The 26,939-nt window shown below is 45.9% G+C and overlaps 1 protein-coding gene across 1 annotated transcript in view; it reads right to left on the bottom strand.

Moving 5' to 3' along the window:
• The window catches only part of LOC119161148 (piwi-like protein 1), a 292,627-nt gene that overhangs the window by 17,978 nt on the left and 247,710 nt on the right, over window positions 1-26,939 (bottom strand). Inside the window, exon 17 of the mRNA XM_037413500.2 lies at window positions 22,143-22,210. Within this exon, the coding sequence (XP_037269397.1) occupies window positions 22,143-22,210 (68 nt within the window). The remainder of the gene's footprint in view (window positions 1-22,142; window positions 22,211-26,939) is intronic.

Below are 26,939 nucleotides of genomic sequence, written 5' to 3'. Positions count from 1 at the left end.
AGCGGTAGCGTTCGTCGCTCGACAGGAGCCCTCAAAAAGTAAGCGTAAGATGTCAGTATTGGGCTTATGGCTATTTAACAGAATTGTCACAGTTTCTTTCTGAAGAAATAAAGTTTACCATTAATCCCAGTATTAAGCACACGGCAGGCCCAACGCGTCTTGGTGGCGGCTTTCAAGTGCCGTCACCAGTAGCGAAAACAAAACTTGTTGACTCCGATCTGTTGACGTTATTAGTGCACAATCAATCACTTTCAACTTGAAAGCAGTCGTGTAGCTTCAGCATTGCCCCATAACGTGACAAGATTACCAACACAACATACAAAAGACGCCGCAGGGCGCACTTGCAAGATTACCAACACAACATACAAAAGACGCCGCAGGGCGCACTTGCCGCTTTGGCTTGGTTTGGATTTGGATTGAATCTCTGTGCAATATTAGTATGCTTAATACTTCAGAGATGGCGCGCGCTATCATCATCGGCTAGACCGAGCAGACGACATTATCGTGGCAGTTTTCGGTGGTGAGTTAATTACTCTAGAAAAAAAATCGTATTTTTGTTGGGCATTGTGCAGGGTGCGAGAATTATGAGAGTGCGAGGATTCCGCGAGTAAGTACGGTGCTTTTCAGCAAAAAAAAAAATGAATAACTACTACTCGCTTGTTCTGTGTACCTTGCCTTGACTTCCAGTAATGACAACGTTGTAAGTACAGAGCCGTACTGCAAAATTTTCTTTCCTTCTTTCGTACTTTTTCTGACGAGCACATGCATGTTTGTATTTTATGTCTCTGCGCTTTGACAACTGAACTGCAACAAAAATCATTGGACCGCTGAAAGCTGGGGACAGCGTTTAAAAGTGACGACGTTTGAATATGCAGTGGTAAAATGGAATTTGTCAATATGCAACAGCTTTCTTGATTCCACAGATGAATCCCGAATGTTGGCAGTTACCTTGATTTACATACTCTGCTGGAGATGTGATGCTAAATAATAATTGCAGAAATATTTAGACAACCTCACGAAACTGAAATGAGAGATTTAGCTGAAGATACTCCAGTGATACCCTTGAAACATGAGTTACCAGCGATAAGTGTGTAGCTGAGAATGTTTGCTATTGCATAAAAATATTATAATAATAAGCAGAAGAAGAAGACGAAAAAGAACAAAAGGCATGAGTAGCCTGCCAAGCTTCTGCTGATGGCCGTCTAGCCTACACACAAACCTGACGGCCTTCAAGCCAAGCCGAAATCGTGGCCTAGACAAACATGCATAACTATACAGACGTGAGTAATGTGGTTCGAAAGTAAGATATGCCATGTGATATGTAAAAGCAACAGACATCAAAATCATGGGTATACCAACATTGAAGCTAAGGAATGCTTTAGCCGATGTGAAGGACTAGTTGCCAAGCATAAATTTCTTTGGTCTTGTTTATGCCAAAGGCTGCAACAATTTTTACAACCAGCACATCGGTGAAACTGGTGATTTTAAGAAAAAGAGAAATAAGTCACCACAAAATGACACATGACCTCGACTGCCCTGGCTGAACATATGAAATCTACGGACCATAAAATAGACTTGCAAAACGTGTGTGTTCTGGACAAAGAAAAAAACCGACATTTTCCCACGGAGAGGGGGGGCACTCGAGTAAATGCGTCACAGGGTGGTGGGGGTATAGCGTGAATGTTACGTATATTAGACTCATGATAATTGTAACTGATAATTCATACTTTTGGGTATTTGAAGCCAAATTCCATTTTTTGGTTGGCTCTTATTCTTTCGAAGTATTTAAAAGCCTCTTAAGGGGAGATGCTACTCGAAGACACTTTTTTTTTTATTCACCCTAGAGCAATGAAACTTGAGCTGTTTATGGAACTTTTTATGCTATGGAACTTGAGCTGTTTATGGAACTTTTTATGCTGATTTCAAATATATAATTAGTTTTCTTGCAAGTTGCATACTTTTAGCTCTGTAACATGACAAAGTGAAAACCTTAACCCTTTAGCCCACCTCTTTTCATCCCTGAACTTCCGTAATTTTTTACCATTCATAGTTTGTAATGTTTGAAATAAAGTGAAGAATGCAAATAACTAATTAGAAATGCACATACAAAATTTAAAATAGGCATGAAAAATAATAGACGTAAAAAGTACATATTTCACCTACCCTAGTAAAGGTTTAAAAACAATTTTTTGGTATACAATAAAATATTGAAATTTAGATTATATAACTGCATTTGCATACTTTGTTATTTATGTTATTATGTTATTTATGTTATTATGTTATTTGTTATTTATGTTATTTATATTATGTTATGTTGTTATTTATGAAAGATTTAATTAAACCTGATGAAATTTGACAACCAAAAAGAAAAATTTTTCTTGTAGTGGCCACTGCCACTAAAATACGCCAGCACCATAAGTTTGTCCCTTTCGGCTTTTTCGAACCGAATCCTCACAGACATTTCGCTCACAGACAGGGCCATAAAACACTTGCCAAACTTCCGCTCCATCTGGCAGAGCCATGTGCGAACTGCAAGCTAAGAAGGAGTTCGACAGGACTGCAAAATCGAAACTAAGCCCAGTGTCAAGCCATTTTGCAGCCATGTTTGTGCCACATACCGTCGTACATAATGGCAATGTCGTCCCTGCTAAGTTCTACGATCCCTCACTGCAAGCTCTTTCGACCTCACAAGATTGGCGCTGACGTCATACATTGCCGCATCACGAACTTTCTCGCTGACGGGTGCGAATGACTTTTGATGCATTGGCTTTTGCAAGCCAACAACTGCCGCAAATCGAACCAACTGCTTGTAGCCTATTCCTACAGAGCGTGCCGCACAACGGCTTTCACTTGCGAGCAATGGCTTTTTTCATTCATAACAGAGGTAATTACACGAGAAAAGCATTGTTCAGCTGCACTGCTTGACAAGACATGGACCCCGCAAATAGGCGTCGCACCACGTACAGGCGCACAGGGGCCAATGGCGGTCCCCCGATCTGTACCACGTGATAAGCCAGTCGCGGCGCTCGAAAAATGCGCAGAAACGTGCTTCTTTTTATTATTTCTTGTGCTGTATCAGCGAGGGAAACTGTTGTTATTTGAAGAGTGAGGCTTGAATCTTCGGCTCGTGTGATCAATGACGAGCGGCAGCGCATCAACGGCGGCAAGGTGCTCGAAGACTCCACACTTTGGACCTTTTAACAGGCACCTTGTGCTCTGCTCTTTAGATGCAATTTCAAAGCATTTCCAGTTAAGTCTCGACCTGTAATTTTTTTTTTTTTCATAACAGTAGAGGTACTAATGTTATCAAAACAGGCAAAAATTAAAAATCTGTTATTTTGAAAAAAACTCGCGTTTTTCGACCCGCATCTCCCCTAAGGTGGTAGGCCACCTTCAAAAGTCGTTTTTTTTACGAAATAAATTTTTAGGGTTTTGTTTTTCTTGCATGCCCAAACATTCACATATATGTTGCAACAAAAATTATCCTCCTAGCGTCATTAGGTTGCGAGTTACAGCAAGTTTTCTGTACCCTATGCTCCTATAGCAAAACCGAAACCACAATTCCAACTGCGATTTCGGTTTCGAAAAAACTCCATCTGTGCCCCCACGTGAAGTGAATGATACACGTAAGTAGCCTACATAATTTGCGAACAGTGACATAGAAAGAAAGCGGCCTTGTCCACAAGATTTATGCAGGGGTACGTTCGCCTAAGCCGTTGAACTGTTATAAAAGATACGCTCACGATGAATACTGCATGCTAAGGTGTCTCTGTTAAACTAAGTTTGTGCTAAATACATGGTTATTGTAACGAATACAGCAGCAGATGACTCGAAACTTAGCTTTCTGGAGTCGGCCGATGTGGTAAGCTTCTTTCTCACTGGCTGCCATGGCTCAGCGACATCGAAATTTATGCCTTGCCAGAGAAAAATCAAATGTATTTGATTTTTACTCATTTAGTTTGCCTAATGCACGGTTTTAGTTTTTCTGCTCGCCTCTGTCTGCTTAAAATAAAGGTGTCTGTTCAACATCAATCGCTAGGCTTTCATTTGCCAAACAAGATACGATTTTGAGGCACGCTTTAGCATGGTTATCACGATCAACTGTGATCGTTTGGGTTTCTTCAATGCTCTCATATATCGTGGGTAACAGTTGTTCTTTGTAATTTGCCCCCATCTAAATGCGGCCGCCGTGGTCAGAAATCTATCCCGTGCTATCAAGCATAGGAGCATGACACCCCCCGTGCTATGCTGTCATGGTAGTTGGCTTGATCAAAGTCTCTATGCATACATACTACGGACAGGGTGTACATATGGCACCAGGAAAAAAAAATGATGCCAAAGCTACTACTTCCTCTCTTTTTTGTTGTTGTTGTTTCTTTACTACAGATGTGGGCAGTGTGGTATCGTCACCGCTCGGTCTTATCAATGGGGCATTTCAGCCGGCACTAGCTTAGCGCAAAATCCAGCACGCAAGCAGAAAATGATGACAAGGGAGTCGCCATCTCTCCACAGCACTGCCCCCTCTATGCCACATGCATAGACGCAGTCCGCTCTGCAGAGATTCTCTCCTTTTTAGAGTGCTCTTTAAGTGAGTAGCCTACAGACAAAGTTTCTTTTGTTTTACAGCGAACTCAGTAAATAAAAAACACCACTGACACAATGGGATGCATGCCTGCCCAGTATTCTACCACTCAGCCACGCCAGTGCTTGACTCAGTAAATAGAAAACACCAATGACACTATGGGATTCAAACTTGGGTCCGCTGCGTGCCAGCCCAGTACTCTACCACTGAGCCACGCCACTGCTTGGAACTCGTTTCTAAACTGACCTTAGGCAGGCTTGATATCGGGAAAGGAATCACGATAATATGAATGATAAAGCGTTTTACGACATCAAAAGAACAGCCGAGCATCACACAATGCGAATTGCGTAACGGATGGGTCGTCTAATGCTCCAACCCATTACAAAACTTCTTGATCACCTATTATCTGTGGCTCATATGCACTTCAGGCATAATTCTTTGTCATCAGTCATTGCATGCAAAATTGCACAAAGTTTCTGACAAGTGTGTAGTGGATACCACACTTCTCCGAAAAATTACCAATGATAGCATAGTGAATGCTGACCTAGTACACAAAAATAATTATAGTGCAGAGGGTACCAGGGTACCCAGCAAGTATGCTTATAGCAGTTACTCGAACAGTGTTTAAAAATGTTCTGAAAGGCCACTCATCTAGCTTTCGCTGAAACTGTGCTGCACGTTCCGCACGGCCTGTTTTTTTTCTTCTTCTTCTTCTTCTTCTTCTTCTTCTTCTTCTTCTTCTTCTTCTTCTTCTTCTTCCCTAAACTACAGTCCACTTTTACAGGTGCAATGGATTTTCGAGCTGTTCATTCCAAAATGAAGCACTGCAGCCGGTCGTCGGGGCAAGAGCAGCAGAGTTGTGTCGCGACTCACCGCCAGGAGCTGTTTTTCAGAGCGCCACCTAACCAGCGCTGGTCTCCCATAGGGGATATGCAATGAGCCTTCCTCGCAAGGATTCCACACCATCGTTGCGCTATTTCGGTGATCCATGCAAGAGGTGTTCTGCGATTCTCTAATCATCCAAGTCACCGTACGGATGTCGAACACAGCGCATGCAGCGACAGCAAGTTTTTTACGCGTACTACAAGGACGCGGACCTTCAAAATGACAACCCCACTGCTAATGCTCCTCACAATGACATTAAAATTGCATTTTTTGACCCGATATTGGGTAACTCAACGGGGCGCTGCTTAAGGGGAGACACGGGTATGGGAGGTTGAAAATTTTCTGAAAAACCGTTTTTTTTTTTTTAAGTATTTTTTTGCATAATCATTAAGGTCTAAGGAAGCTGTTCCTAAAATATTATAGCCCTGTAATGCGTATTTGTCGAGTTATTGGGTCACAAAGTCAGTTTGATAACCATTTTCGCTTCAGAAACCACCTCAAAAAATGGTCGTATTCAACGCCGCAGCGCGCGTGAATTGCACCAAGTAGCGCGGCCATTTTGGTCTCATTTTAAAGACGCATTTTTCTATTATCTGTTCCTAGCAGAAGAACCTTTTTCGTCTAGCAACAACGCAGCTATCGCACATAATGAAAAACTGAATATTCTCACATCATTGGTGCGTTTTTGTCACGTGGGGCAGTTCCCGGTTTCCTATTCGACGTGAAGGGATTCGTCTGCTATACAGCGGCGTGCAAGCCGCCATTCTGCGTGGAGACCTAACAATGGCAGTGCATTCGGTGCAATGGCAGGCGGTCATCGGAAGTTCCGGAGTGCTCATGCGTTTGGAAAAGGGCGAAAATGGCATCCGAGAGCCCGCACCTTATCACCAGCGAGACCTTCTGCCGCCGAGAATTCGGAAGAAGCAGGCTGCGCCAGCGCTATTACCGCCGCGGCACCTGCGATCACGGACGCAATAGCCGCCTTTCAAGATCACACGAGAGCTGTGCGCGTCGACACTCCCCTGGTTTCCGACACTGAAAAAGTGGCCATCGAGTGTCGTGCGAGCGATGTTCTGCAAGATCTTTCATCGAAGTCTGCCACAAAACACAAGCGTTCTTTTTTCGAGACTCTGATGGACCCGCAATGCCTGGTACGCCGTTCACCGTCGTTAGCTTAGAGTTGGTCAACGAACTTCTTCAGTGTATGAAGTGTGGTGTTTGTGGCGGGCCTGGCAGAATCTCCAAGGAAGACCGCGAATATGGCATAGCTGCGAAACTTGTTCTCACATGTGACGAGCGGTAAACTGAGGACCGTATGGAGCTCGCTGAGAGCAGGGGGGGGCGCAGCGCACGGCCCCTTCGAAATTAACGTGCTCGCAGTTCGCACGGCAATGAGCACAGGAAACGGGCAAACTGCGCTCAACGATATTTTTTCCGCCCTAAATATTTCACGGAGAGGCCTGCACACCACGACATACCAGGATTATGTGAAATTGAAAATGAACCCTGCCGCGCGCGTTATTGACGACTGCGCGAGCACAGTGAAAACGGTGTATTCCAAACTCAACTATGGAAATCCTGGAAATATTGCCGTTTCCTTTGATGGGGCTTGGCTGACCAGGGGCCTCTCATTCCATATTTGTGTAGGGACCGTGATTGAACTATTCACGGGTTATGTGCTCGACTTCGTCGTCCTATCAAACTTTTGTTTGGGCTGCCAGCTAGAGCCGAAGGAGGACAACCCAAGGTATGCCGAGTGGCTAGCTGGTCACACTTGCCAAAAGAATACCTCCAGTAAGCCAGGACAAATGGAGGTGGAAGCAGCACAAATTTTATTTGGCCGCTCATTGGAGAGACGTGTGCTCCGCTACACCACCATGTGTGATGGAGACAGCCGGGCCCTCAACAGTCTGCAGGAGGCACAGGTATAAGGCTTCGTGCCAATAGAAAAAGAGGACTGTGTCAACCATGTGCATAAGCGCATGGGCACAGCACTTCGAAAACTCCTGCAAAAACAAAGAGCCGAAGGAAAGCCAAGCCTTGGCGGCAAGGGCAAACTTGACAGGCGAGCTGGTCACAAAGCTCACGTCATATTATGGATGGGCTTTACAAAGCAACCAAGGAAGCATTGAGGCCATGAATAATGCTGTCTGGGCAACCTTTTATCACGTAGCATCTACTGATGCAAGCCCTCAGCACTCTCACTGCCCAACTGGTGAAGAGTCATGGTGCAAGTACAACAAGGCTGTTGCCAAGCAGGAGACTCCTCCAAATCATCGCTACAACCTGCCGGAGTATGTGGTTGATGCATTGCAGCCTATTTACACACGCCTCTCTGACAAGAAATTGCTGGAGCGTTGTCAGCGAGGCAAAACGCAGAACCCAAACGAGAGCCTGCACTCCGTCATCTGGTCGCTCGTGTCCAAAAACAAACACTCGTCGCTTTTCACCGATGAAGCTGCTGTGGCCAAAGCTGTCGCAAGGTTCAACGCTGCCAAAGGGAGAGCAGATGCCGCCATATTGAAGGAGATGCACCTGCAGCAGAGTGTTGTGGTTGCTGAAAGATGCTCAGAAAAGGACAGTCGCCGACTAGTGGCATCGGAGAAGAAGCATGAGCATGCTGAAAACTTCAAGCATGCCATGAAAAGAAAGCGCAACAAGAAGAATGATGATGCCTACATTCCTGGTGGCTTCTAACATGGTTAATACACCGATTCACACCTTTTCTTGTTATATATAAGTGCTCAGCATGTTCCTAAACTTCTTTTCTCCTTTTCTCAAAACAACATTTTTCATCCCACCCTAAGCCATTGCCCACAGTATCTTTTGATGTAGCAGTCGGATTTTGATAATTCTTGCAGCATTTGAAAGCTTATACATTGATTAGTGTAAGAAAACCAAAAAATGTAATATTTTTATTCACAATAGTGATTTAATTAGCAACAAACTTAAGGAACAGTTTCAGATTTCTAATGAGTATACTTGTTAAGGCCAGAACTCTGGTACCAATGAAGCTAAAAATAAAATTATGATTTTGTTGCACTCCCTGGCCTTCATGGAATGCTGTCATATCAAATTTGTAGCAATATTTTATGAGGAAGATGTCAAAAGACTGGGTAGAATGCAAGTTTATGTAACAGTCAATATTTAAAAATCTAAAAGTGATAGCAAAAAACTAATTGCATATTAGTTTTCAGCTGTGAAAAAAACATTGTATTAAAAATTCAGCTGGAAAACTGAAAATTAAAAAACAAAATTTCAGACCAGTGTCTTCCCTTAAAGGGACTATAGCCACTCCAAGAGCCGATGCAGTTTTCGTGTTGTCTTAACAGCACAAAATGTTTACTAGAGGACTCATGATGCCTGGATATAGAGAGCGCCAGTAACTGCGTCCTTCGAGCAATACAGCCTCCCACTACCCTAAGAGAATTAACAAAAAGCAATGAATGCGATACCACAATACTTATTTCTTAATCATCAGCTACTGACCCTGGAAACCAAGGGGAGGACGTGTAACATGCCTTAGCCACTTCACAGTGATCCTTTCGACACCAGCATAGGTCGACAACTCGTAGAGCCCACTCGGACTAACTCATGAAATATGTTTTGCGCTTTGGACTCCCTCGGACTCACACTCACGAAAATTTTTTTTAGCCAAACTCACGAGGGCTCAAAAATATTACCATATTTACTCGCGTAATGAACGCACCTTTTTTTTTTTTTTTTCTCGAAAAAACGGAGCAAAGTTGGGGGTGCGTTTATTACGTGGGGTAAATTTTATGAAACCTTTTTTGAGAGAAGGGGAAAATGCGGTAATGCAAGAAAAGTTAGGCCGCTTAGCCTTTCGCAGTTTACATACGCGTGTACACTGTTTGGAAACAGCTTCTTTGTTGCACTTTACTCATCTTGGGTGGTTTATGGCGCTATCTTCCAACCACAAAAATGCTTTGCGACTATCTTTTCTAACAATCATTTAACTGCCCCTAGGGCACTCTGCTTGTGATCTCAAGGGGCGGCGCCCAAAAGCATGCACTCACAGGGGAACGGGAATGAAGGGACAGTTAGAGTGAAGAAAAAAAAAGAAAGCAGGCTATAAAAGAAGGCAGGGGGGGGGGGGGGGGAGAGTTCCACAGGAAGAAGTCATCAGACATTGCAGTTTGGTGACCTTCACTCACTGTGTCTGTGTGCTCATCAGTTGCAATGTCTCTACACTCCCACTACTGGTGAACCTGGCTGTGGCACACAGATAAGACGGGGGGGGAAGGGGGGGGAATGCTGTGCACAGATAGCAAGAAAAGCAATAGGCACATGGTAACAGACGAGGGGGGGGGGGGGGGGGGACCGGGCTACCACTGGGGTGGTTGAGGGGAGAAAGAGAAAACATTTATTCAATTAGCTTGCCAGTGAAGGTGGGAAGGTCCCTTATTCCAGGAACCCTCTAGCCTGGACAACCTGCTGGGCTCAAGCAACCCATTGCCGCTGCTCGACCAGGCCCGGCTGGGAAATCGTAGCCTCCCACGCTTCACTGAGGAGGTCTTGGTCCGCATGTGGTGCTGCTGCTTGTAGCCTTAGGACTCTTACATTTCACTGCAGTAGGAGGTGCGCCAGAGTGTCTGCCACATTGCAGAGAGAACAGATATAGCTGTGCAACATTGGCCTCATATGGTGCAAGAGTGCGCCGAGGGTGAACATGTTGCTTTGAAGGCGCCTGTAGTCAGTGCCTTCGTGTCTTGTGCGTTGCAATACTGCAGAAGGTATGACCTGCGTTCGAGTCGATAATGTTGCAGTAATGCATGATACGTTAGTGGTACGGGTTATCTTGCCTCTGCTTCTGTAGTTAAAAGGGAGGTGCCTTGGATCTCGTACGGGAATGCCCGGTTGACGCATTCGTGGGCTGCGGTGTGTGCCGCTTCATCTCCCTCGATAGCTTCGTGACCTGGAATCCACACGATGCATGCATAGGGGGAGAATTGTCCATGCGTTTTAGTCGCCTAATCTCCACCGTGGAGACCCTGCCCTTCAGGTAGTTCCGTGTCACTGTTTGTGAGTCGGTGAAGACCACGAAGGAATCCTCACACATCTGGGTGGCGAGTGCTACAGCAGCCTCTTCAGCTGTTTTGCACGTTCGGCGAGGACGGTTGCAGATGCCAGTATCGCGCCCTTGTAATCTGCGACGGTAACCTCGAAGGCCTTACGTTTAGGATATTTGACTGCGTCTGCGTATCGGGCCTGCTGGTCATTGCCATGGTTTTTTCGGATCATGTTAATCCTGGCGAGCCGCCTTGCTCGGTGATGTTGAGAATGCATGTTTCGAGGGATCTGCTGAATTTCAAGGCACTCTTAGAGCTGTGATGGTATTTTGCATTTGCATTCTTTCTTGGGTTCTAGGGTGGTCTCGTACCCTGTGCGTCGAAGGACGGCTTGCCCTGTGGGTGACAGCTTGAGTCGTTCGACCTGGTTGATGAGGTGTGCTTCGGTGACTTCTTCCCATGTATTGTGAACCCCCAAGCGAAACAATCAGTCAGTGGAGGCAGCTGGCGGCAGTCCTAGCGCAAACTTTGTAGCCTTTCATACCAGCAGATTAATTTTTTATTTCTCCGCTGTCTTCAGTTTAAAGTAGGGAGTTCCGTAAGTTATGCGGCTGTAAAGAAGAGCTTGTGCCATTTTTAGGGTGTCATGCTCTTTGAAGCCACTGTGGAAGTTAGCCACCCTTCAGATTAGGTGAGTGAGCCGAGTCAAGGTATTCTGCAGCCAGGGTAGGGCAGCAGAGCCAGACCCATCTTTATGTATATGTAGTCCAAGGACTCGAAGTGTGTCAACTTGTGGTATTTGGACTCCTTGTAGAAATACTTGTGGGTCAGGTGCATCGTAGCTTGGTGGTCTACCCTGGGTGCGTGCCGCAAATACTAACATTTCCCACTTTTCCGGAGCACATTGGAGGCCGCAGGTCGAGATATTCTTCAGTGATGCTAACCGCCTCTTGTAGTCGGTCCTCCTGTTCACCCGTGCTTGCAGCTCTTGTCTACATAGTGATATCATCCGCGCATAACGCATGATGTATCCCAGGGACAGCGTCCAAGAGACGTGGGAGCTCAAGGAGGGCCAAGTTGAAAAGCAGTGGTGATATCACTGAGCCTTGCGGCGTGTCCTTATTAGGGAGTTAAAGCTCGCTCCAGATATTGGCAAACCCTACAGTGGCTGTGTGGTTGGTGAGGAAAGCCAGCATGTAGGCATATGTTTTGGCATCGCAGCCAACATCTTCAAGGCTACGCAGAATGGGTTCGTGGCTCACATTGTCAAATGCACCCTTTACGTTCAGAGCTAGAACAGATGACTTACTGTGCTTGCTCAAACGGAGAAGTATATCTTCCTATATCTGCAACAGGACATCTTGTGTGCTGAGCACTTGGCGGAAGCCGAACATGGTGCTCGGGTAGTGACCATTGTCTTCGAGGTGTATAGTGAGCCGCTCATTTACCATGTGCTCAAGGAGTTTCCCAGCGCAAGACGTAAGGAAAATGGGACAAAGATTCGCAATCGAGATTGGCTTGTTTGGCTTGGGTACCATGGTCACCTCCGAGTGCTTCCAGGCTTGTGGTTGCTCGCTCTTCCTCCAGCAGTTGTTATACCGCCAAAAGGGCGCCGTTAACACCCGAGGCGGTAGCTGTCATAGGTGCTTATTGGTCACTGTCTTTTCCTGGGCTTTGTTGCGCGTAAGCTAAGCAAGGGCCACGTGTAGCTCTGCCTGAGTGAAAGGCTGGTCTAGTTAAATGCTCCTCGGTACTCCCTGGGTGTCGAAGTGTTGATGCAGCAGTCGAACCTCGATATATCGAACGGCGCGGCGATCGCGAAATAGTTCGATATATCCAGAATTCGATATAAAAAAATCACGAAAAAAATGTGTCAACAGCTTGCTAAAAACAACCAACGAACCGAACCCTTCAAGCGTGGTGCAGTAAATACTCACTTGAAGATTCAAACATAGTATTTATTGTGTTGGTTTGAATTATTGAAAAAGAGTAGCCTGCTTTTTGTTGGCCGAGGCGTGTTTGACGACTGCGTCCTCAATATAGTCCAGGCGATCCATAAGTGATAGGCCGGTGCCTGCAATCGCGCTGCAGTGGCGGCGCACAAGGGCCAAGGCAGCTATGACCTCAGCTGATGTCGGGAGCGGGGCACCATCAGTGCTTGCGGGATCCACCTCGGCAGAGTCTTCATTTGGCTGCTCAGCAGTAGCTTCGGCGACAATCTCCACATCCGTGAGCTCCGCCGTGAGCTCTGCCGTTCAGAGTTAGGCCTGTCGCGCACCACAGCGCGCGACAGGCCTAACTCCGAACGCACGAACACTGCAAGCACAACGACCGATGCCTGCCGATGCTATGGGGGAGGAGCTTGCAACAAGTGCACAGTGTGCCGTTGACACCATAGAGAGTGCAACGACTGCAAGCTGCATGGCTGCGGCGCGAGTCCGGGTGTAAAGCGCGCACATGGCGCGCCCATGCCGGCTCGCCTGACTGCTATCCCTTTCCCAGCGGCAGCGCGGGCCGCGTCCGAGACAGTCGTCTGCGTCCTTTCCCTCCTATACTTTCTTCCTCAATCTTTACCTCCCACTCCCCCTTCCCCCGCGCGAAGCCGTGTCGGGTGCCTTCGTATTGAAAGACAATAACAGCTCCGCGCTTTTCTCTTCACTTTCCTCATCCAAGAACCTCTACCGCAAGGCTGCGGCGCGCCTACGCCGCTACGTTAAAGTGGCGCTCTCGGCGCCATCGATGTGTGCAGCATTCGTAAACGCCCGCCGCTCTACCGCTACTTTCGAGAGTTGCGGGAAAGCTCGCCGCCTGTCAATAGAGCGCGGGCGGTTTCGAGTGGCTGAGTTCGATATATCCATTATATGTCAAACTTTGTTCGAAATAAAAAATCAATAATGCAAGCGATTTCCCGCGTAATATAAGAACCGTTCGATATAGGCAATCATTCGATATATCCGTGTTCGATATATTCAGGTTTGACTGTACTTTGCTGGTTAACAAAGCCACACAGCTTTGCTTGAAGTTCTTGGAGTAATGGGTGCTCTGTGCCCTCATAGTTGTGCATGAGCCACTGAATTGTATGTCTTTGATTAGTTTTGGTGCGGGTGTCGTCAATCAGAGCTCGAAGAATGTGTGAAGCCTTCTTTATGCTCAGTGTCACTTGAAGTTTGTCGCAGAAAAAACGCCAGTTCTGGCTCGCAAGGTTTTTCGACGTACTCCTGTGCCTGCCTGCCGAGTACGGCGATGCGGCCCTTGAGCTTGCGGTTGAGCTTTTGCCGTTGCCATCGTTTGATAAGCGACCTTAAAGCTTCCCATAGGTAAGGAGATGATTATCGAGTGCCGGATTGTCTTCGTTCAAGTGTATCGTTTTGGTATATCCATCAGCAACACTTACAATACTGTTTAACCAGGCTTCAATGTCTTCGATAGTCGAGCCATCAAGGTCATTCCTGTAGGCGGTCCAGTCCATGAGCCGAGCTTTTCCCATCTTCACGGAGCCGTGAGCCTGTTCACCTCTATTTGAATGATGTGATGGTCGCTCCCTAGGGTGTCCAGCAGTCTTGTCCACATTGTGTTGTGCATGTCTCTAGTGAACGTGAGATCAGGATTAGTATCCCTCAACACGCTGTTGCCCACTCGGGTTGGATGGAGCAATTCATTCCACAGTGTCAGACCATGTTGCTGTGCAGCGTTGTGAACACGCACCCCCTTCTTAATGGTGCTGTGATAGCCCCAGGCTGTGTGGAGCATTGAAGCCCACAACTAAGACACACCTCGACCCTCTGGCTGCTTTTTTTGGGTCGGAAAAGTAACAAAAAAACGGAAGAGAGCTAACGGGTGAGGGGGTGCCAGGTTGCAGTTAGCGGCACTGCAGCGAATGAATGTAAGAGATGCGTTTATTACACCTAGAAAAAAAAACAATACGGCATGCGGCAATGGGCAAAGGGAGGGAGGGAGCGAGCCAAGGTAATTGAGCGGGGTCGGCAAAATCATAAAAAAAATGGGAGAGAGCCAACAGGTGAGGAGGCGCGAGATGTCTGTTAGCGGGACTACAGGGATGAATGTAGGGGGTGCTTTTATTACTCGGGAGAAAAAAAAACCCAAATTTTGATGACTGATTTGGGGGTGCGTTTATTATGCGAGTATGTTCATTATGCGAGTAAATACGGTACTTACCTGGACTCGCTCAGACTCATGGCTCGATCTGAGCCTGAGTGAGTCAACTCATTAGTCTGTCCACCTAAAATTAGCTTTCTCTACCAAGGTACGAATGCTCTTTAACACCAATATCACAGGTCATTTGCGCTCTTCTGGATGCCGTTTGATATAGTACCTTCGAATAAGAGTTATGAGTTTTCGAAAACCAGTAAGGTAAATTTTTTTTGAAAAAGATGACTACCTGACACTTGACTGATTGATATGTGGGGTTTAACGTCCCAAAACCACCATATGATTATGAGAGACGTCGTAGTGGAGGGCTCCGGAAATTTCATCCACCTAGGGTTCTTTAACGTGCACCCGAATCTGAGCACACGTGCATACAACATTTCTGCCTCCACCAGAAATGCAGCCGCCGCAGCCGGGATTCGATCCCGCGGCCTGCGGGTCAGCAGCAGAGTACTTTAGACACTAGACCATGACTACATAAGACTTCTCTGGAAGAGTTGGCGAATATATATTAAATTGATGTATGAAACAGTCTGCTTTCAAATACGTGTGAATAGACGCGAGTGTATATGGGACAAATCCAAGTAAGGCTGATAGTAATATTAAAAACAAGTGGATAGGACCATAGGTCGGCAAAAGAATGTTAAACTCACTTAGACTGACTCGACGAATATGTTTTGCCCTCTGGACTCACTTGGACTCGGACTCGGCGACATTTTCCTGGCCCGAATTCACTCAGACTTACAATCATGAAAAATTTCTTTAAGCGGGGTCACTCGGACTGAGAGTCTACAAAATACTACGCACCCGGACTCACTCAAACTCGTGGCTTGATCAGAGTTCGAGCGAGCCAACTCATGAGTGAGTTTCCCGACTTAAGGACACCAGATCCATCAGCGATGGGCCCATTACTAAAAGCTGCACACCTTAAAACTGAATTACGGGTGGTCCAATCATAAGGCATGCTTCTATCGATGAGATAACATTTCTGTCAAAAAAGAAATGAAAGTTTTGAAATCAGACCTTAGCACTCACGAGCTCGAAGGGGGCATTTACCGGAAAAAAGATTACGAACGCGGATGTGCTGGTGGAAGGAATTACTAAAAGTTCTTCTGGATGAAGATCGATGGATAAAGAAAATTTCAGGAAAAGTGTCCAAGCATCCCCGCCATTTACGTGTTCTGTGGAGGCAAAGCACAGAAATAGACAATCAATCGTGATGTCCAGAAATAGACAATCTAGCGGCACGCGTGCATTTATTAGTGAAAATTGCTTTAGTTACGTGCAGTGTGACTCTTCAACTGAGCTATCAGCAGCGTTCCTGAAACGGAAAACGTCCGCCGATGAATTGCTGCCACAGTTATGAGTTACCCAAAGCATTTGTCCGTTCTTGAACCTTGAATAGCACTCAAGGTTCAAAAAAGCAATTGTTACATACAGTTATCAGAGATCAACCCCATCTCACAGCAGGAGGAAGAAATCAATCAGCTTGGAGAAGAACAACTAAATAACAAGTGCGACCTAATAATGCTTCATCCTTTTCTTGACTGGGATAGATGGTTGTGTTAAGGGGATGGCAGCAACTCTTACAGGAAACAAAAAAAGGTAAACAACTTATTTTGTTGGCTCAACTTTATCAATGTCTTAAACTTGACAAAAGAATTTGCCATAATTAAAGATCCATGATAGTCTACAAGATGCCTTTACTGAACTTCCAAGAAATTTTGCGGCACCCTTGGGAAGAACTACAATTGAATTATCAGAACACTGAAACAGGCTCGCTCATTTGTTCAGAAGGCCTCAACGATCCCATTTTGCGAATATCGCAACGCTACCAGCCGCACAGATGTCAAGTTCTATAAGTGGATTCTCATGCCCTTTCTCATGCAACTGACCTTTCCAAAACACCAATATGCCTGTTATTTTTGTTTGAACATCTTACCATATTTACTCGCGTAATCCTCGCTCTCGCATACTGTAATTACTCGAATCTAACGCGCACCTTTTTTTCCGGTTAAGCGAGTTCATAAATCGCATGCGCTTTAGAATCGAGTACGAAAAAAAATGAATTCAGTCATTCCATTGCCATCGGCATTTTCAAAATAGCCGCCCCCTACGTGGGTCGGCATGGCGCGGCAGCCATTTCTGCCTATGTGTTTCCCATTTGCGGCACTTCGTATGTGTGCTGAGGAGTTCGTCATCTTGTAGTCCATTAGCATCGACGTTATGGCAGGGCCGACTCCTAAAACTCGAGTGCACCACGATGCCGCTTTTAAAAGAAAAGTCATCGCGTGTGCAGAAACGGGCGGAAATCGGGCCGCATCGCGGTCGTTCGGAGTTACAAAAACGTGCGTGCGGGACTGGCGGAAACAAAAGCAGAAGATTGTGTACCGTAATTACTCGAATCTAACGCGCACCTTTTTTCCGGTCAAGCGAGTTCATAAATCGCATGCGCGTTAGAATCGAGCACGAACAAAAAAATTACGCCCAATCTATTGCCATCGGCAAATCTAAAATGGCCGCCCCCTACGTGCGTCGGCATAGCGCGTCGTCCATTTCTGCCTATGTGTTTCTCATGTGCGGCACTTCGTACGTGTGCTGAGGAGTTCGTCATCTAGTAGTGCATTAGCATCGACAGCGTGGAATGGCCGACTCCAAAAACTCGAGTGCACCACGATGCCGCTTTTAAAAAAAAAGTCATCGCGTGTGCAGAAACGGACGGAAATCGGGCCGCATCGCGGTCGTTCGGAGTTCCCGAAACGTGCGTGCGGGACCGGCGGAAACAAAAGCAGAAGATTTTCGACAGCAAAGCTTTACGCAAAGGCTTCAGTGGACCACAGCAGGGTCGGTTTCCGCAAATTAAAGAGCTGCTCGGCGAGTATGTGCTTTAGCAGCGAGCAGCACAGCGGCCCGTGACGGCAGAACTGCTCCAAGTGCAGGCTATGCAATTAGTCTTAGAAAAAGGTCTAATGCGGAGCCAGTTTAAAGCGAACAGGTGCTGGCTAACTAACTTTATGAGGAGGAAAGGCTTTTCCCTCCGAAGGGGAACATGCATATGCGAAAAGTTTTGCGGAGGAGTACGATGAAAAGCTTCACAGTTTTCAGAGGTTCGTCCTAAACTTGCGGCGCAACAACGACTACCTGCTTGGGGAAATCGGGAATGCCGATCAGACGCCTCTTTACTTCGACATGCCTGGCACCACAACCGTCGAGAAGAAGGGGGCGAAGCAAGTTCGCGTGCTGACATCGGTCCACGGTAAAACTACAGTGACGGCAATGCTCTGTTACACGTCAGATGGGCACAAGCTTCGCCCGTACCTCATATTTAAATGGAAGACGCTCCCGAAAGGAGTCGTTTTTTCGAGTGGTGTGATCATGCGGGCCAGCGAGAAAAAATGTGTGCGCGTTGCAATCGATGTCTTACGTGGTTTTTTTTTTTTTTTTTTCGCGGTGGAAATTGGGTGCGCGTTACAATCGAGGGCGCGGTAGAATCGAGTAAATACGGTAGGTGTTCTGTGAGATTGTCGACAGCAAAGCTTCACGCAAAGGCTTCAGTGGACCACAGCAGGGTCGGTTTCCGCTTATTGAAGAGCTGCTCGGCGAGTATGTGCTTAAGCAGCGAGCGGCCCGTGGCGACAGAACTGCTCCAAGTGCGGGCTATGCAGTTAGCCTTAGAAAAAGGGCTAATGCGGAGCCAGTTGAAAGCGAGCAGGTGCTGGCTAACTAGATTTATGAAGAGAAAAGGCTTTTTCCCTCCGAAAGCGAACGGGCATATGCAAAAAGCTTCTGGAGGAGTACGATGAAAAGCTTCACAGTTTTCATAGGTTCGTCCTGAACTTGCGGCACAACAACGGCTACCTGCTTGGGCAAATCGGGAATGCCAATCAGACGCCTCTTTACTTCGACATGCCTGGCACCACAATCGTCGAGAAGAAGGGAACAAAGCAAGTTCGCGTGCTGACATCGATCCACGGTAAAACTACAGTGACGGCAACGCTCTGTTACACGTCAGATGGGCACAAGCTTCCGCTGTACCTCATATTTTAATAGAAGACGCTTCCGAAAGGAGTCGTTTTTTCGAGCGGTGTGATCATGCGGGCCAACGAGTAAAATGGGTGCGCGTTGCAATCGATGTCTTATTTTTCATTTCTCTTTTTTCGTCGTGGAAACCGGGTGCGCGTTACAATCGAGGGCGCGGTAGAATCGAGTAAATATGGTAATTCTTGCACCCCCCACATCGCCCAACAAAAATACGATTTCTTTTTTTCCTTGAGTAATTATCGCACCTCCGAAAACTGCCGCAATAAAGTCGTCTGCTCTTTCCAGCCAAAGATGGTGATAGCGCGCGCCATCTCTTAAAGCATCAAGCGTACTATAGCGCCGGTTTTCAATCCAAGCCAAGCCAAAGTGGCAAGTGAGCACTGCGGCGTGTTTACTATGTTGTGTCAGTAATCTTGTCACGTTATGGGGCGATACTGAAGCTACACGGCTGCTTTCAAGTTGAAAATGATAGATCATGCACTAAACGACGGCAACAGGGCCGCCGGTAGGCCCCTCGGATTTTACGAGTTTTGTGTTCGCTACGGGTGACGGCAGCTGAAAGCCACCAAAACGCATTGGGCCTGCCGTATGCCTAAAACTGGGATTGATGATAAACTTTATTTCTTCAGAAGGAAAATGCGGACGATATGAGCGACGAACACTACCACTACGCCCGCAACGCCCACAAGCTTTGTGTATGGCATTCTAATTCTCGGCTATTTGCTTCCACTTTTTGTGTCTCGAATAAATCTTGCCTTGTGTAGAACCTCTGCTTTTATTGTTGAGGTAAGTTTTAATTAGTACTTATTAGGCTTGCTGTTAATTGCTGGTGTGAGAATCCCGATTTGCGACCACTTCGTTTTCTTTTTCGCTCTGTACGTTTTCGTGGAAAGTTTTCCCCGCGTAATTCTCGCACACCCCAACTTTGCATCGGTTTTCCGGCAAAAAAAGTGCGAGGATTATGCGAGTAAATACGGTATTAAAGGGGTCTGGCAACATCTTTTAAGCTTGGTGAGAGAGAACGCTACCAAGTGGCAATTGAAGCTCTCAAAGACATGCGAGCCAAATATTATGGCGCAGCACGCAGCCAGGAATTCAACACAAACACTCAGTAAACTAAAAATCACTCTCCCTTCTCTTGACAAATGATGCAAATAATCATTGCGTCAAAGGCACTAGTATCATGCCATGGGCTGATTTGAGCATGGCATGATAGGGAGTTGCTGGGGTCGCCGCAGAAGATTGCAACGTGTCCGTGCGATCGCACTGAAAAGTCGAGCTTCAAAAGAAAAAGAGAGAGAGAGAGAGAGAGAACCATAGGTCTAGAGGCGCGAGTGGTGTGCCTTCTTCCCCGGATCCACCTCTCCCCTCTTTAGCTTTCAAAACTTTTGTTGGGACAAGAGAAGAGAAAAAGCGATTCCAGCGTGCGACATATCTATGCAGCGCCGCTCATACTCGACAGATTCTAAATATTTTTGCGGCAGTGAATTCACGAGGCAATAAGCTTCATAAGAGAATCCACTCTGTCATTAGAGAATCCATTTCGTGGCTACTTGGAGAAGTGTTGCAGGGCCTTTTCAAGTTGTTTATATGTTATTTTAGGTAAATTTATTTGGTTTTCAAAAAGTCCCAGAGACACCTTTCTTAGTTATAAAGGAACAGTCTTACTGCTTCACAAAACACAAGCCACAAAAATTTTTTAAGTCCATCTAGTATGAGCAGAAAACAAGCACTTGTCACATGCTTCAAATGCTTTCTTTTCGTAGCAGCGAGCACCCTGAAAGTTACAAAAGGTGAGGGGATGACAAGGGGGCAAGAAGATGCATCCCTTCGTTACCGCACATGACCTTGAGCACTTCTGTGTTTTTTGTTTGTTTTTTTTTTTCCCCCCATCAAACATGCAGTTTGCTATCAGTGACCTCAAGCAGGCCCGTTCCAGCACCCTGTGGCAGCCACAATAGCTCTGCTGCTCACAATCAGGGTTGCCGTTGGGTGGAATGGAAAAAGTGCCAGAACTCAAGACTAATGTAGCCCAAGTAGCCATGTCATTTAATATCGCCAAATTCGGAGCTGAACAGAACAGCAATGGTATTATGAACAGAGTCTTTACTATTGATGAATAAATAAAGCCACTTTGAGAAAGTAAAACCAGAAGTTTAAAAAGTAACTATAAAAGAGCAATGGCACTTGCTGGATATTTTCGTCGCCGAATGGGTCAAGAAGTAGCCAACTTGACGCAAAGTAGCCACAAAAGACAACCCAGCTCACAGTGCTCCGTGAACTTTCAGATATTGTGCAGTAATTTGTGTATATGCCATCATTTATACAGAGAAGTGAAGTTGATTTCAGGCTGAATTTCAGAATTATTTGTCAGTTCTAAGCCACTAGCTGTGCTATGATATTTGCTTCTGGTGTTCCTAGGAGCCTTGACAGCCAGTCATCAGTTTTTCCTGACCATGATCGAATAGTACTGTGGGGCCCTTTAGCATGATTATAGTAAAACCATCAAAACAATTTTGCAACATTGGTTGCAACTTGATTAAGAGTGGCTGAAACAATCGGCAAAGAGACTTAAAGGACCCCAAACCACCCAGCGGTCGAAATTTACTTGAGGTGAGGAAGTTGTGCTCGAGTTACCAACAAACACGTAGCCATGAGAATTTTTCTAAATGGTTACGTGTTCATTTGACGATAGAAACGGGACGATCGCTTCTTTCCCTCTTTCCTACGCTACCCTCTTCCAAATCGCTTGGCACCTTCTCCCTGAGTCAGCTGAGTGCCCCTTCTCATCTCACGTGGCATATGTCACTGCTGACGCGCTGTTCGAGACGTCTACTTCCGGTTGCCGCGATCCGCCACTCAGATGACCCAGCTCGCCGTCAACTGTGTTGTGTACGTCATCTGTATCCACTGATCGTTAACTAACCGTCGTTGCTGTCGTGCCGGCCCGTGCCCCTACGAATCGTGGCGGTATGGACCCTGTGTTGTGTTACGGGCCGCAGATATCGATTCGCAAGCATCAACACGATCAAGAACAGCAAGGTGCGTGTGAACAGCTGTTTGCAGAGTGACCAGAAGACGTCGGTTGTCATTCCGCCAATCGCAAGCATCGAAAATGGTAACGTCATCGAGTTTCACAGGTGATGTCACACATGTCAGTGGCAGCAATGGCAGAGACCGAAAAGAAGAAACTATTGTTTTTTCGAAATTGCGGCACGCCCGCAAGCTTTAGCGCTGCGGTGTGTGGCATCATTGATTGCAATGGCATTCTGCACGCGATGCGCTTGTTTACTTGAAATATTTGGGAAAATATCGGAGGAGATGTAGGGGCCCTTTAAGGCAGTATTCAATTGAATCGCCCTTCATAGCTGCCGGAGCATGTGACATCTACAAAAAAAAAAACAGGAAAAAAAAACTTAAGATCCAAGATCACTCACCAGTTTGTACGTGTGACTGTGTGATCCACGGTTGTCCCTGGCATTGGGTTGTCCAAGTCTTTTGTATTCTGTAAGATAGGGGGAATAGGGTGAAGTGGAGGGTATACATTGCAGGAGAATTGGCCACAATGTTATAAACATTAAACAATGCTATAAACATTATTATCAGTTCAATTCCTAAGCACCTTTGATTTCTTGGTTTTCAAAGAAGGATACCACCTTGTCAACTGCCAATGCATGTCTGCCAAGCAAGCTTACGTGCAATCAGAAAGCTTTGATGAAATTAGGGCTCCTCCCAGATGATAAAAATTGCTATGTGTCACCTTCTCAATACGACATCGCGAATTCTGAGAGCATCAGTTTTGCTCTAGCTGCAATTTATAAGTAAAGAATGTACAAAGATATGGTTATAGGTAAAGAAAGTACAGAAGGTATGGGTTAAGAAGGTATGTAATTCGTTCGTACAGAAGAAGCACCCAAAGCCAGTGCAATGGAGATTCAAGAACCCCCTACCAAGCTACAACAGCTCAGATAAGAACAAGGACTATCCAAGCCAAAATGCTACACCAACATACCAACTCCTCAGATAAGAACAAGGACTATCCAAGCCAAAATGCTACACCAACATACCAACTCGGTGATGCAGCAAAATCATGGTAGAACAAATGCCACATTAATGAACTTTTCACATTAACAAACATTTAAAAAATCCTGCACCGACTGCTAATAGTTTCAATATAAAATTGTTTCACTACTACCTACTTCTGAATTCCGAACTTTTCAAAATAACGAGTGATAATTTAGTTCCGCCTTATATTGACAACGCCTCAGTACAACGAACTCATGTTCTGAAATCTGTAGCGACCACCGGAGCGGTAAGCACACAGACGACACAGCGAACGGACGCCTTGTTCTAGGAACACTCACGACGGTGCAGAGGGAAACAAATACTAAAGGACGGATTTCTTTTTTTTTTTTTTTTTTTGAAACGCCGGCGCTTCAGACGCTGCAGGTTAACAAGCGCCGAGGCGAGAGGCAACGGCAACATGGGAGGGCAAGGTCGGCAAGGCAGAGTGGGAGTTGTCGAGCAGGAAACATGGGCGCACAAAAACCTGAGACAGCGAGAGAGCAGAAAATGAAACGCAGGGAATTTTCTTTTTTAGCTATTTATTTTCTTCGGAAGAGGCGACGACAGCCATACACTTCGGGTTTTTCTTATCTTCGTTACTTCTGCATGTGCTTCAGGAGGCATTGTTAGTCGTGTTCATCTCTTCTCGGTGATTACTTATCGCGTCCGCAAAGCAAGTCGGCGTTCGTGCTGCGGTGCTACTACGAGTTCACCTGCTTGCAACGAAAAAGCGGAAGCAGTTTTTTGCTAAGTGAGAAAGTCCATACCTGCCAAGTTCAAGGATTCTGAATCCAGGAGATTTCTGCAATGGGGGGGGGGGGGGGGCACAAAAAAGGACAAAGAAAAAAACATAGCGAAAAACAAAAAGGGGTGGGAGGGGGGTCTCAATCGCAAGCGCGAACATTAGTGTTGCAGTCTTATAGTGGCCAGGAGTAGCCGAACACACGAGGGTAGAGTTTTTGACTAAGGTGAGAGTCTCAAAGAATCAATACAACTAGCAGAATCTATTTCGGTCAAAACAACTCGCGTGCGTCTTCCTAAGACGCACGTGAACGGACAGGATGGTGCAGCTGGCTGCCGCAAAAGCGCGGGTCAAAGCTTTGCTCACTACTAGACTCTTTTGACAAGAACGCCGAAGCGTATCCAGCCTCTTTTTATTGCGATAGCATTTATATGGACAGTCCAGGCTGTTTTTTTTTTTTTTTTTTTTTTTTTGCAGTCGCCACCACCGTCATCCTTCACCGTATATGTATACGTATCTATATATATGAACACGAAGAAAAAAAAGCCGCCCGTGCTCGATGCCCAGCTTGTCGCCCATCTTGTCGCGATGCCTGCTTATCTCTCAGACACCTGCTTATCTCTCACGTGTACTTTGCCCCATGGATAAGGTGAGTGGGGGTGGGGGGTAGATGCCTGTGGGGGCGTGCTTATCCTTTGGTGGGGGAATCCTGTGCCTTCCGCATTCACTGAAATGACAGCGTTAGTTGCCAGGCCCACAAAGGTCACTTTGGTCTCTGCACAGGCCCCCTTTGCGAAAACAGCGTGCTTTTCATACACAGCGAAGTATAACTACTGGGACAATTGTTAATTTGTACTCATCGGTACCTGTGATTACGCATCGTGCATCGTTTTTGTTTAAGCAGCGTGCTACGTGTCGAGTGGTAAACGTTAGTTCGCTCTCGTCCTGCGAGTATCGGTTCCGTGCGTCATTTGTGTGTGAGCAGTGCGCTGCACGTTTCGATCTGCTTGCTGTTTTGAGTGTTACATTCCAAGTTGTTGCTTTCGCATTAATTGCTTCGCCCCTGCGATGAAACCGCAACTTGTTCAAAAATTTTTTGTATTTGCTCTTTTATAAAAACCTACCGCTGCGTGTCCTCGGAGCTCGTAGATAGCTCTCCGGTCGCTGCAACCGCGGTTTTGTGAGCGGTGGTTGCGGCAAACGGCAGTTCATTTTACGATCCCCATGCGCTTGGCTGTGCACACGCCGTAAAAACTAAGTTGTTTTATGCCATCTACGATAGCATCTGCCGCAGTTCTGTCCACAGAGTTTGCGGAAAGCAGCGTCGCTTTTACTGGTTGAGCGCACACTTTCGAGGTTCTGTCAGTAGTCGCCATACATGATTTATTTAATTATACATGACTTATATACATAATCGCGTCAAGAGTGATTTCGTCCACAGCGGTTGTGACGACAATCACACGCACTGTAGTAGACAGTGCGTGCACTGGTCGCACGCGTACTTCCGAAGCTTCGAGTGCGGTGCTATCGGTCTTTGCTAGACAGTTTCCGTACTAATGTTTGTATCACCCGCCGCCATTAGGAAATGTGTTCAGAACATTCGAATTGAGACCCAATAAACATAGTAAAATTTGGCTGGGGAATTTTAAGAAGTCGTATCTGCCACGATTTCACATCACCGAGATTACACTGTACGTTTAGATGAACGCCTCTTAAATTCATGTATAATAAGGTGGGGCTCAAAAAGCCTGGAGTGAATTGAGCTTCTTTTTTGTCAATGCGGCCAGATCACGCACAGGAACTTCGATTTTCGGGAGATTTTCATGACAACCGTACAACCGGAAAAAACAGTCAAAATCTGGGAGTCTCCCGGCCAATCCGTGAGACTTGGCAGGTACGGAGGTATACACGAATGAGTAATTGAACAAACAGTGCCGTGTCCAGTGACTAGTGTTAACAGCCTCTTCCAAATCTTACGCTTTTCCACAGGCCATCATTGTACTGCGGTGAAGCTGGCTTAGTTATGCAAGGGTTAGAACAAGGCCAAAAAATTTTCGAACCGCTACACTCTCCCCCCCCCCCCCCTTTTTAATTTCACGATAGAATTAGGTTTAGGGCACAACTTCTCGGCTCGCTTACAAGGCGCATTTGACTAAATAAAGTAACACCGGAACGTGCCCCATGGCCCGGTGATGGCACAGCATAGCTATCGTGTGTGTTGTCGCTATGGCAACCAACCTGTCCCCCAGCAAAGCCAGCACGTCCAGTTTGTTTGCGTGCAGTAACAGTGGCATACGCTTTCAGTTTTAGCTCCTAACACGCCATGACCACGTTTGCTGACCCACGAAGTGTCGCTGGCTAAGGCAACAAGATTTCGTCCAGAAGTTGCGTCGTCTTGCAGCACTACACCATCTTGCATCGCCATCTTGCAGCACTACACCATACTGCGCGTGCGCATCTTGAACCGTGATTGGCTGTGGCCAAAGCGGCCTAAATTTCCACATGGAGAAAATCAGTCCAGGCCCAATCCAGGCAAGCAGCAGCGGATTTACTGCTTTTGCGAATAATCTGCGTCCACTTTTCAGATCTGCAGTCAGCATGAACGTGCTTTTAAGAAGGAAAGGGGGGCTTTCCCCGTAGGTCATGGAAACTTGAAATTAGCAGCCACATTAAAAGGGCCATTTGTCGGAATTTAACACTATTGCTCATGGTTATAGATTGAATCAACGATACAAGTGATACCACTGCTACAAAGGTGTCCAAGTAATCTAGCACATCTGAAATTGCAGCAGCTGAATATGCAATTAGTGACAGCACAGGCTTGTAGGGCAAAAAATACACTAGTGCAAATAGTGAATTTGAGGTCTGAAACGAATTCTAATAGTTAATGTAAGACATATCATAAAGAAATAGTATAATGAAAAAAGCATGTTTGTCATAACCTGCAAAGTATTTTTTAAAAGCTGGAACAAGTCCTGTGAGAATGCCATTTGTTTTCATCAAAGGAAGTGGAAGCCACTTTGAATAGTAGAAGATTTGACTTTTTGTAGATTGCAAGTAATAGCCTATAAAATATGCTGTTTTGAAATTTGCTACAATTAGAGCATATATGCTGGTATAACAAGCTTTTAAGCTAAAAAAAAAAAAAGAATCGATATGAGGGTAATATCTTTATTTAACCTCGATATGTAGTTTCACACAGTGCAGATTCCTTCTGGATATTTGTTTGCATGGCTTAGCACCACTTCACTGCAGTGAAACCCCTTTCACAAAAAGTTAAATGCAAACTAACATACACTTGGATAGGTGATTTCACAACTTAGCACCCCTCCACTGCAGTGAAACCATCTTTACAGGGTGTAAATGCCGATTATTATACATTTATTCATTTATTTTGAACGATCAGAAAATTTCAACAATTTTCATT

This window comes from Rhipicephalus microplus, chromosome X (genome assembly GCF_043290135.1).
Source record: "Rhipicephalus microplus isolate Deutch F79 chromosome X, USDA_Rmic, whole genome shotgun sequence".
Classification (NCBI taxonomy): domain Eukaryota; kingdom Metazoa; phylum Arthropoda; class Arachnida; order Ixodida; family Ixodidae; genus Rhipicephalus; species Rhipicephalus microplus.
Note: the sequence above shows the minus strand (reverse complement) of the source record. Positions and strands in the feature narration are given on the sequence as shown.